Here is a 12,640-nt window from a genome sequence, read left to right as displayed (position 1 = left end):
ACATCATGAATATGTACATTTACAAAAAGTACATAAAATATTCTACTCCCGACATTGGAAAACTACGGCACTACTTAGCATGCTTAGTGCGACCTAACTTTGAAAAAAGGTACTAAATTGAGTTTTAGAAGGGCTTGTTTTACATGCTTTTTACAATTACAGTCACTAAATTCACAAGTATTATATTCAAAACTAATGCTGAAATATTACTTTTAAGGTTATACAATGGATTTTTCAAGGCTTGATTCCAGAGGGGCGTAAGTTAATAATAGAAACAGCCAGTCATGCAGAAAAGAATGAACTCAAACGTAGTTAGTATATCAATCCACATGCACCAGGACCACGAACCTATGAAACCGTGGCTCTTGAGTCATTCTATGTTGCACGGATAGAGAGGAGGGCGACGATGATAGGGGGCTGATTGGGGGGGTGTTACGGGTGTCATAAAAGTTTTGATGACCAAAGTGTCACAAGATGACCACAGATAGTGTATTTATTATATTCAAATAGACTGATTTAAAATTTTAGCCTGTTTAGGGGGTAAGGTGTATCGGTTGGGGTGATTATAAAATGTTTGTTGCCGAAATAGTGGGGTCTTAGTTTTATTGACGCCAACTTTTTGTAAATTTGGGACCCTCCTCCAACAATAACAAAACCAACAACCAATATTTTGTAAATCTAATTTGTGAAAAATATTCATAGGCCTATATGTGACCCGGCAGCACAAATGAGCCGTAAATTCCCTAAATTGTGTTCTGAGTTACGGTGTAAAATGTGTACGAAGGTCATTTTCATCGGTAACTTAAGCTGGCCCGACATCCGTCTCATTTCGTTAGTCAAAAACTAATCAATAATTCTATTGTTGAAGTGGATAATAAGCTTCTACCTTAGATGGCTATAGGACTTTTAATAGCTTTGGTCTTTGTTTGCTTATATTGCTAAATCCTGTTCCAGTGGTGGGTTACCAGGCATTGTATTTTGTACAGGTATGCATAACCAACAATTAACAATGAGAGAACTTTCTTAAACCTCGTTGACTTGGGAATGATTTGAAATGACCGCCAATTATGACTGTTTGATATTTATTGCCAACAATGTGGAAAAAGAGACACATGTAAAAACGTAAAAAGCTATAATTTAGTTGAAGGAGCAAAGTTTAACAAACCATAACCCCGCTATTGGATATCGTTTGAAGTCAAATGATATACCATTTTAAAGTTTATGATGTTTATTTTTTAAACACGAAATAAAACAAAATTGGCCGGGGGAGGAATTTACGGCTCATTCGCCGTGGACGGTCACATATATAGACTAGTATAGGCCTACAAATTCCTAAATATATAATGAAAAAAAACACCGGGCAAGTGAGAAGAAAAAAAAGAGAAAATAATGGAATTGGACCACACAGGGACTCGAACCCGTACCCAAGTTATCCAGCTCTAAACTATTACATAGGCGAGTTTGAGTCCGTCGTGCTAATCTATTACGCCACGGAGGGCCTTGCAAAAATTGTTGGGCTCAAACTGATTATATATGCAATAGAGCATATAACAGGCTGTTAAAACAAGCGCATTGCCTCTGCAATGTCGGACGGATCAATGGCACAAAACCTCGTTTTTTGCAAAAGTAGCTTCAATTTGGAGTGCAAATCAAATGGTAGATCGATTGACAGACAGTTAAGACATAATGTAGGTAGTTAGATGTCAAAATTACCGTTCCACAGTCAAAATATCGAGAATGTAACAAAAATGTTTTTTTGTCGTGCAAGATTCTCGAAAATGTTCTCCCAAAACGGGCTTATAAAATGTAATCGGTACTGCATTTGGTTCTCTTAAATGGCAACATTATTTCTTTGATCGATTTGATCGATACAAAGGAGAAAACAATCACTCGACGTGGTTTTATACCGGGCGCACATTTGAAAAAAATAAAAACATAGAACGCGTTTTTGATCTTGTGAACATGGTGCGTAAAAAGGGTATAAACGAAGGATTTTCAGACGGATTCTAAAAAAGTTGTATAAACACACAAAAAATAATGTAAAGCTACATCCAACGCACCAAGATTTCTCTCACTGCGATATTTGATTGCTGAGAAAACTTGGTTTTATATCTTTTATGCGTTTCTTTGTCTAACCTTAATTTGATTCATTATTTCTTCTGAATTTTAATAATTGGCTACAAAGGAGCATATGGAACACTTTTACTGAAATAGATCTTAAGAAAAATATTTGGGGTTCACTGTTCTAGTAGAGCATACAATAACACTGAAATGCGAATATTTGCCTTTTTACTATTTATGACATTAGGATTTTGACAAAAAAGTATCGTCAATTATTTTTCTTAACAAAAACACATGCCGTATTTTCTGACATCGGGAAGTGTGTCATCTCTTACATGACATATAAAGTTAGGTCCTCAACATTCAAAACTGCATGATAATTAATTGTCCTTACTTTCAGTAACTAAAATGCTGAATGAGCAGCTGCCTTCATTGTCTGCACCATCTCTCCAGGTATAAGTCACAGTTGTACTTCGGCCAGCAATAAAGAATTGTCCTGGTGTGTGTGATCTACTAACTAATATGGGAGGAACACCAGAATCATCAAATGCTTGAGGTTCGGTCCACGTAACTGTAATACCTCCAGCGCCCCAAGGTACAGTCACTGTTATGCCAGCTGGACATGTTGCTTGTGGTGGTACCACATCTGTTAAATACAAAGGAACGAATAGAGATCAAAAAGAATTTAAAGGGGGGTAACCCTATTGGTTTTGGATATGGATTGTCTTAAAAATTACATAATAATATCAAATATTGCCCCTTTATGCTGCTTTGTGAGAAAACGAGAGCATTTTCAGCGTAAATGTGAATAAATAGCCAAATTTGCAATCCAATACCTTGGTATACGTGAATTGCATTATGGGCAGGCAAGTAACAACAACAATTCCCGTTCGTATGACGACAATGCTGTAAAATGCCCGGCCCGTATTGAACGGAAAATATTTGTTTTTTTCGTTCCGTTTCAGAAAAAAAGGAAACAAAATATATTTCCCCTTGCAATATGTACATTTCAAATGAATATAAAAAAGTTTGGGTTAAAAATGGAGAGGAAAAAAACTTCCAATACCGGATTTTGAACCGGGTATCTCTCGGGTAATACACAACGCGCTAATCGATTGAGCTAAATCGCCCACCTCGTCCATTTTGGAATTGTATAACTATATACGGCGTACCGTCTCCTCAGCAGTTAGTGTGGTTCGCTTTTTTCACAGAATGTGTATGACGCGAAACCAAAGTAGCTGTTGAGGAGACTGATGATTCGCAATTAATTCCGTCCGACGAAGTTTTAGTATTTACAAACTGGTAACCTGTAAAAACCGCTGTGATTCATGATTTCTCCGGAAATACATCGACTTGGAGCGTCAAATTTCAGGATAGTAATGAGAAAACAAATTTCAGGATAGCAATAATGAAACATCAAAAATCCCCTTCCTGTCAATGCAAATGTCTTCAAGAACATATATACTAACTTGCAATAATATCTCTTTTATGTAGCACATTGTAAATGTAATTATCATATGTTATTTAAATTTCTTGTACCTAGTATGTGTATAATTTATATGGTATTAATTTTATGACTTTTATGTATATTTTTAAATACTTTTAAATTCATGTTTGTTGTTTAGCTGTGTTGTATCCTGGGCAGCAAGGGAGAACAGTGCTGGTCACTGATTGCATGTCCCAGGTTAAAGAAGAAATAAATAAAGAAAGAAAGAAAGAAAGAAAGAAAGAAAGAAAGAACGAGATCTGATTGCGTTCGCCTGCGACCGCGAGCATGCACAGCCAGCAGTGACAAATGAATCTGTGAGAACCGGAAGTGATCCCTTAATTACCTTTGACCCCGCAAAATATTACATAGTGCTTAGGTTGTCATAAGGAATATTCCTGGTGCATTTCAGCTTAATCGGAACTTATACATGGATTTTGATTTTTTTTTTAAATTTATGATTGACCATTTGACCCCCTTAATGACCTTTGACCTCAATGAAAAAAAAACTTCATGTACACCGACAAAATGCATTGTTCCAATTTTAATAAAAAAATTCTACTTTGTTTGGTTGTTGAGATAAAAATTCTTAAAGTTATTTAGCTAAAACAGGAAGCGACCCCGTAATGTCCTTTGTCCCCAAAAATAAAAATACCATGCATACATCAGGTAACACTATTTCATGTATGATGATTATATTACTCTGGTCTGTTTACATTTTGAGATAAAAAAAATTTAAACTTTTTTGATAATTTTAATTTTTGACCGGAAGTAACCCCTTAATGACCTTTGACCCCAAAACTGTAGGTATCCTAAAGACCCTAGCTAGTAGCGATGCATGTGTGCTAATGGCGACTCTCTGCTATGTAATATGTAAAGACAGTGATTTTTTGAATATTTTTTACAAATTTTTCAGACTTTTACCGGAAGTGACCCCTTAATGACCTTTGATCCCAATTCTGTGAAGGACTTTTAGACACTGGCTATAGGTGATGTATGTGTGCAAGTGACGTCACGATGCTATGTTATATGTGGGAGGAGTAGCATTTTGAGTGAAAATCATGGTTTTGGCCACTGACCGGAAGTGGATGACATTTGATCGGAAGTTGATCATGTGACATCTGTGGCACCACCCAATAGTCCTAGTGACCAACTATGATCAACATGGCTGAAAGCATGTGGCTACGATGGCTGATTTAATGATGTTGACATGATGTTGACAGAAAGAAGAACAAGATCTGGCTGCGGTCGCCTGCGACCGCGAGCATGCACAACCGCCAGGTATTTTAGAAGGTATTTTGTTTAACACCGGAAGTGACCCTCATAACCTTTGACCCTAAATAAAAATCAATAATGTAAACGAGATCTGATTGCGTTCGCCTGCGACCGCGAGGATGCACAGCCAGCAGTGACAAATGAGTTATGACTCCGAATCTGTGAGAACCGGAAGTGATCCCTTAATTACCTTTGACCCCGCAAAAATATTACATAGTGCTTAGGATGTCATAAGGAATATTCCTGGTGAATTTTCAGCTTTATCGGAACTTATACATGGATTATGATTTTTTTTTTTTTTTGATTGACCTTTTGACCCCTTTAATGACCTTTGTCTTCAATGAAAATAAAACCTTATATACAACGACAAAATGCATTGTTCCACTTTTAATTAAAAATTCTACTATGTTTAGTTGTTGAGATAAAAATTCTTGAAGTTATTTAGCTAAAACAGGAAGTTACCCCTTAATGACCTTTGACCCCCAAAATAAAAAATACCATGCATACACCATGTAACACTAATTCATGTATGATGGGTATATTACTCTGGTTTGTTTACATTTTGAGATAAAAAAATGTAAACTTTTTTGATAATTTTGGTTTTGACCGGAAGTAACCCCTTAATGACCTTTGACCCCAAAACTGTAGGCATCCTAAAGACCCTAGATAATAGCGATGCATGTGTGCTAATGGCGACTCTCTGCTATGTAATTTGTAAAGACAGTGATTTTTTGAATATTTTTTACAAATTTTTCAGACTTTACCGGAAGTGACCCCTTAATGACCTTTGATTCCAATTTTGTGGTATAACTTTTAGACACTGGCTATAGATGATGCATGTGTGTAAGTGACGTCACGGTGCTATGTAATATGTGGGAGGAGTAGCATTTTTAGTGAAAATCCAAGTTTTGGCCATTGACCGGAAGTGGATGACATTTGACCGGAAGTTGATCATGTGACATCTGTGGCACCACCAAACGGTTATACTGACCAAGTATGGTCAACATGCCTGAAAGCATGTGGCTACGATGGCTGATCATAGTGTTGACAGAAGAAAGAAAGAAAGAACTAGATATGGTTGCGGCCGCCTGCGACCGCGAGCATGCACAACCGCCAGGTATTTTAGAAGGTATTTTGTTTAACACCGGAAGTGACGCCTCATAACCTTTGACCCTAAATCAAAATCAATAATGTAAACGAGATCTGATTGCGTTCGCCTGCGACCGCGAGGATGCACAGCCAGCAGTGACAAATGAGTTATGACTCCGAATCTGTGAGAACCGGAAGTGATCCTTAATTACCTTTGACCCCGCAAAAATATTACATAGTGCTTAGGATGTCATAAGGAATATTCCTGGTGAATTTTCAGCTTTATCGGAACTTATACATGGATTATGATTTTTTATTATTTATGATTGACCTTTTGACCCCTTTAATGACCTTTGACCTCAATGAAAATAAAACCTTATATACAACGACAAAATGCATTGTTCCACTTTTAATTAAAAAATTCTACTATGTTTAGTTGTTGAGATAAAAATTCTTGAAGTTATTTAGCTAAAACAGGAAGTTACCCTTAATGCCCTTTGAACACCAAAATAAAAAATACCATGCATACACCATGTAACACTAATTCATGTATGATGGGTATATTACTCTGGTTTGTTTACATTTTGAGATAAAAAAATTTAAACTTTTTTGATAATTTTAGTTTTTGACCGGAAGTAACCCCTTAATGACCTTTGACCCCAAAACTGTAGGCATCCTAAAGACCCTAGCTAGTAGCGATGCATGTGTGCTAATGGCGACTCTCTGCTATGTAATTTGTAAAGACAGTGATTTTTGAATATTTTTACAAATTTTTCAGACTTTTACCGGAAGTGACCCCTTAATGACCTTTGATTCCAATTTTGTGGTATAACTTTTAGACACTGGCTATAGATGATGCATGTGTGTAAGTGACGTCACGGTGCTATGTAATATGTGGGAGGAGTAGCATTTTAGTGAAAATCCAAGTTTTGGCCATTGACCGGAAGTGGATGACATTTGACCGGAAGTTGATCATGTGACATCTGTGGCACCACCAAACGGTTATACTGACCAAGTATGGTCAACATGCCTGAAAGCATGTGGCTACGATGGCTGATCATAGTGTTGACAGAAGAAGAAAGAAAGAAAGAAAGAAGAAGAAGAACGCGGTAAAAAGAATGCACATCGCCGATGGCGGATGTGCAAAGAAAGAAGAAGAAGAACGCGGTAAAAAGAATGCACATCGCCGATGGCGGATGTGCAAGAAGAAGAACGCGGTAAAAAGAATGCACAGCGCCGATGGCGGCTGTGCAAAGAAAGAAAGAAAGAAAGAAAAATAGTATCTATCATGTGATACCAAAACCTCATCAACAATGAAAAATATCGGGGGGATGATGCTGTCGATCGGGTCACGGACCTTTAACGGAACGAGGTTATACCAAAGTATTAAAACTATACACGTGTTCCCAGCCTTCAATAATGAGGATAGTCTCCACAGCAGCCAGTTTGGTTCCGCTCCCTTCACACAAACAGTCTGCCAATGACAACGAACGAGTTCGTTTTGATTGGCTAGCACTTTTCCCATGACGTCATCCAGCACGTGCTGCTCTCGTATCTGATTAGTCAACCTCAACCAGGGGTTCAACCCACTGGCAATCAAGTTCCCGGATGCAACGCTTCTGATCAGGTTCTCATAGACTTGTCTCCCTCTTAGCTAATCAGAAACGGTGTATACGTGGTCATTGGCAGACTGTTGTGAGGAGAGAGCGTAAACAAACTGGCTGTGGAGGAGACTATAATGATGATGGTCGAATTACGTCACATGCTATTAACACCTTGATTGAATGACCTTGAACCCCACTCCCCACCACAGAAGTTTCGGTTACACGCGGTATTTCAATCCATTATGATGGAAGGAAAAGCCGACGAATAAATTGAAAATTTTGACCTTTCATATTGAAGATATGGATTTTTTCCCAAAAAGACCTTTTTTTTGGTGTTTTGGGAAAAAAATCCATATCTTCAATACGAAAGGTCAACATTTTCAATTGATCGTCAACTTTTCATCCACCTACATACACTTTAAGTATAAATCATCAGATTTATAAAGTTTACTTCGAGTACTGTTAAATATCAAAATATCAATTTTAATCATTTGACATAAAATGTGTATTACATTGCGAATTTCAAAAAATCAAAATTATTTGATATCAGAAGGACATTCTTCGTATTCAGAATGCAATTCGATATGTCTGATGTGCTCTAATGTCCCACAATAAATACTGTCCAAACGTTCATACCCCAGCCCTTAAGTACCGAATAATAGCACGAAATGTAAATATACCTCATGGTTTCAGACACTGTAGGTATCAGTTAAACTTTCAAGTTCCTAGAGCGATTCTTGTACTCATTACAAGGATATTCTCTTAGCAATATGAACAAAAGGGTTTATCCATCGCTGTGCGGAGTGAGCGTTCATCCGTTAGGCTTTATTGAACCCGTAAACAATAGGTAGCAGATATCGCCTTGAAGGAACTAAATTTGTCACTTTTGAAACACGATCATTAGTCATTCAACTGAGTATAGCCTCCCAGCAAACGCAAAACGTTTTAAAAACGTTTTAAACAGGTTATGTTTTGGGTTTTGGTAAAAACATTAAATGTCGGGTTATATAAAGGTCATGAAAACGTTTTAAAACGTTTTGTATAAAAACACACTACAACACCATTTTTAAAAGGTTTTCAAAATGTTATTGTTAAATAACTTTTTTTGCCAAATATTTTGTCAACGCATAACATGTTAGAATATTGCAGTAAGTACGTTTTACACCCTTGATATGCCCTTTATATAACCCGACATTTAAACGTTTTCTGGCAGCCTTTTCTAACCTTTGCGAATGATGTACAAAACGTTTTGTATTTACTGGGCTAGTGGAATAAAATCGCCTCGTGCCGAATATGGTATCACCGTACACAGAACAAAATTCTCCATCTATCGACTACTTTATTTTGCAATTTAGATTTAGTGTCTTAAGATATTGCATTTTTTTTAGTGTTCGGATACTCTTTGTGCGCAGTGTATATAATTCATAACTTTTAGATATTTCATTAGGCCCTATGCTTACATCTCATTTAACATCAAAGATTATGTTTTATATGCTCAACAGTTTTATTCCTCTATTCTACTTCTTCTTTTATATATCTGAATTTTACATCATCCGAAGTAATTAACCTGGAAAAAGTCGGCGACACTCTTAAACTGTATCGGCGACGAATTCTTCGAATGGATGCTCTCTACTCGTCACAGTTTCTGAAACGATACGATGGCTTTATCTCAACTTCCCTCGAAATAGCAACATTGACTTACCATCATCTTGGCATCTATTTCCAGAGAATCCGACAGGGCATATACATTCGAAGCTGTTTGTTATTCGGTTGCATTGACCTCCGTTCTGACATGGCGATGCTACGCACGGATTTGGTGCATTTACTATTACAAAAAATAAGGGAGAGGGAAATAAATGAGCACAAATTATTCCTAGCAATAATTAAAAAATGTCATACAATACGGTATTGCTATGGCTATCCTAGTACATGCATATCACGCATTACTTTGAATAAACACTATTCTCACTTTATGGTCACCCTTTTAAGGTCAAAGATCAGCGTTAATTGTGAAGAAATATCAGTTATTTCTTTTGGACTGACTAGTATAAACCAGATTGTGATACCAGTATCAGGAGCAACTAATAATATGAACACAGTTAAGTTCATAGAGAACTTACCTAGAGCTCCAACCCTGAATTCACATGTTCTATCGTTACCAGCAGGATCAATAAATGTATATATGAGATCTCTGATTCCATCCTCGCCAACGCTGAACACATTACCGGTAAGCGTTGTACCAAATGGTGAACCACTTGCAAGAGTGGCTGTGCCAGAATTATCCGTTGCAGTTGGAAGCTGCCAGGAAACTTGCTCGAATGAAGTACCCTGGTCAGCATTTGCTATGATGTCATTGGGACAGAATGTCAAGGTAGGTGGTTCTGTGTCGGCTCCTCCTCCTTTAGGGAAGAAAAAACAAGATATGGAAAGCTTATTTCTTTCGAGACACGAGCTTTCAAATAAACAGGCGATGAGTGCGGGCATTTCAATTTGCCGACAACGCTGTTTGATGCAGAAAATTTTTAAGCAATATAACAGTAACGACTCTGTACCTTAAAGCCATAATGTACGATTTCCGTCCAATTTTAATTTTGCTATTCTTTACCCAAAATGCTGAAATAATATGAGTAATAACGGCTGGGAAGGCTTTCTGTTCATTTTAAGCTTAAATAACATGGCTATTTTGGTCATTTGTTTGTTTTGTTTGTTTATTTCTTCTTTATACTGGGTCCATATTCAGGGGAAAATTTAAGTATTCCCCTGTTCTTCCATATGGCCCAGTTCTTCCATATGGCCCAGTTTAACATAGAGTTCTTATAACTTTGCTCTGTTGACCTCCAACACAACACTTTGGCTGATTCCATCCATAATACGTGTAAGTTGGACATGTGTAAACAATACAAATATTCCAAAACATCAGGTTTGAAAAAAAAAATAATTTCATATTATAAGATCGTACATTATGGCTTTAACTTGACTAGCTAGTCGAGAGTCGACCAGATAAGTAACTGTCCAACAATTGCTCGATTCTTAATGATCAGGTAGAAAAACAAATGATCGAATAAACATTGCCAGGAATGGCCAATTTAGGAAATTCCCGATAATGCAATAAGAAAAATATGTCACAGACCACAAGCCCAACAGGGTACCGTTCAGCCTGATGACCTTTGACAAAATGTTCTTTCAAGAGCACTAACTTTCATAACAATCCACCTAAAAACATTTGACCTTTGAATCGTATCAACATGATGATACTAATTTTCGTTCGTTTTAAATTTGTTATGCACCTGATAATGTCAGAACCTTTCTGGTTACAAGACAGTTGGCAGTACGTTTCTTGTCTAGGGGAATTTCAACGAGAATGTACTTACCACCACCAGGGTTCGAACCCGCAACCTCTCGAACGCCTTATCGATTGAGCTAACTTGAAGGTATTTGATTTGTATATATACCGGAAATACACCTTAATGACCTTCGACTCCAAATATTTGTTTACCAAATTTTATAATACACCTAGGCTATGGCCAACAGCAATATCCAGGTTTGGCAATAATCAGCTAAATAATGTAGGAGCTAGAGCAATTTGTCCAGATATTGACAAATACTATTTTTTATTCAAAAATAGACCCCTCTGCCATGTTTAAGCCAACAAGATATCTGTCTCATAAAATCACCTTAACACCTTTTTGAAAGTAATAGAGGTATCATCGTAGCTGGAACAGATGAAGCAAATAGTGACCTTTAAAGACCCATTCAGTGATCACAGCGCAAGTGTAAAATTTAAAATTTGAAATTAAAATTACAAGGATAAGTCATTCAAATTGTCATTTGGTATTTTTGAAATGAAAATTTGTCAAAAAACGAAGAAAACAGCAGTATTGACGAAGTTGAAGCCCCATTTAAATACATGTTGCTAATTTATATACTGTCAGTATATACATTACAGATTCATGTAAAATGTCTTATTTTGTCTTCAATACACAGCTTTCGGCTGAACCACTATGTTAGCACATCTATGTCAATGGCAAAGGTACCAAAATCTGAATTCTGATGATTTTCACGATCGTCCAGATGAGCAAATTACTGAATGGGCCTTTAAAGGAAGGGGTATGAACGTTTGGGCAGTTTGTGGGACATTAGAGCGCATCAGACATATCGAATTGCATTCTGAATACGAAGAATGTCCTTCTGATATCAAATAATTTTGATTTTTTGAAATTCGCAATATAATACACATTTTATAGCAAATCATTGAAAATTGATATTTTTGATATTTAACAGTACTCGAAGTAAACTTTATAAATCTGATGATTTATATTTGAAGTGTATGTAGGTGGGATGAAAAGCCGACGATCAATTGAAAATTTTAACATAACGAATTGAAGATATGGATTTGTTTAAAAAAAAAAAAAAAAAATAGGTCTTTTGGGGAAAAAATCCATATCTTCAATATGAAAGGTCAAAATTTTCAATTGATCGTCGGCTTTTCCTCCCAGCTACATACACTTTAAGAATATATCATTAAATTTATAAAATTTACTTCGAGGATTGTTATATCTCAAAAATGGGAAAAATATCAAATTTTATTAATTTGTCATAAAATTTGTATTATATCGTAAATTTCATAAAATGAAAATTATTTGATATCAGAAAGACCTGCTTCGTATTCAGAATGCAATTCGATATGTCTGGTGTGCTCTCATGTCACACAAAAATACTGTCGAAACGCTCAAAACGCTCATTCCAGTTCCCTTAAGGTGTAGCCACAGAATAGGGGGTATTCGGGTCCATGCCGAAAACAATTCTGCGTCTTATCTGGGGCGTCTTGGTACTTGCGTGCAGGTCGCATCAAGTGCATCTCTCAAATGCACCCATTATGTAGCCGGGCATTAGCGTATTAGGGAAGGAAGATCAGCCCTTGCTCAGGATTATCGTACTGCATGGCAAGATAGCATGAAGGTTAACGCGATGTAGATTCCAGCTGCGACTGCGACTTTACTCGTGCTCACTAACATTCAAAACAGAGCCACCACGTAAAATTCCCAGCAACAAAGTATAGGTAGAGCAACGCGGCTGTGGCGGTGGAAGCATTAAAATTTAGGGGGGTCGGGAATGAGCAAAGTTT

The 12,640-nt window shown here is 36.8% G+C and overlaps 1 protein-coding gene across 1 annotated transcript in view; it reads right to left on the bottom strand.

Annotated features, from left to right (window-relative positions):
- LOC140136455 (uncharacterized) overlaps positions 1-3,203 on the bottom strand; it is a 252,714-nt gene extending 249,511 nt beyond the window's left edge. Inside the window, exons 1-2 of the mRNA XM_072158177.1 lie at positions 3,128-3,203; positions 2,456-2,707 (exon numbers count right to left, since the gene is read on the bottom strand). Coding sequence (XP_072014278.1) covers positions 2,456-2,707; positions 3,128-3,203 — 328 coding nt within the window. The remainder of the gene's footprint in view (positions 1-2,455; positions 2,708-3,127) is intronic.
- Positions 3,204-12,640: the final 9,437 nt, after the last annotated feature.

The sequence above is a fragment of the Amphiura filiformis genome, chromosome 16 (genome assembly GCF_039555335.1).
Source record: "Amphiura filiformis chromosome 16, Afil_fr2py, whole genome shotgun sequence".
NCBI lineage: Eukaryota > Metazoa > Echinodermata > Ophiuroidea > Amphilepidida > Amphiuridae > Amphiura > Amphiura filiformis.
Note: the sequence above shows the minus strand (reverse complement) of the source record. Positions and strands in the feature narration are given on the sequence as shown.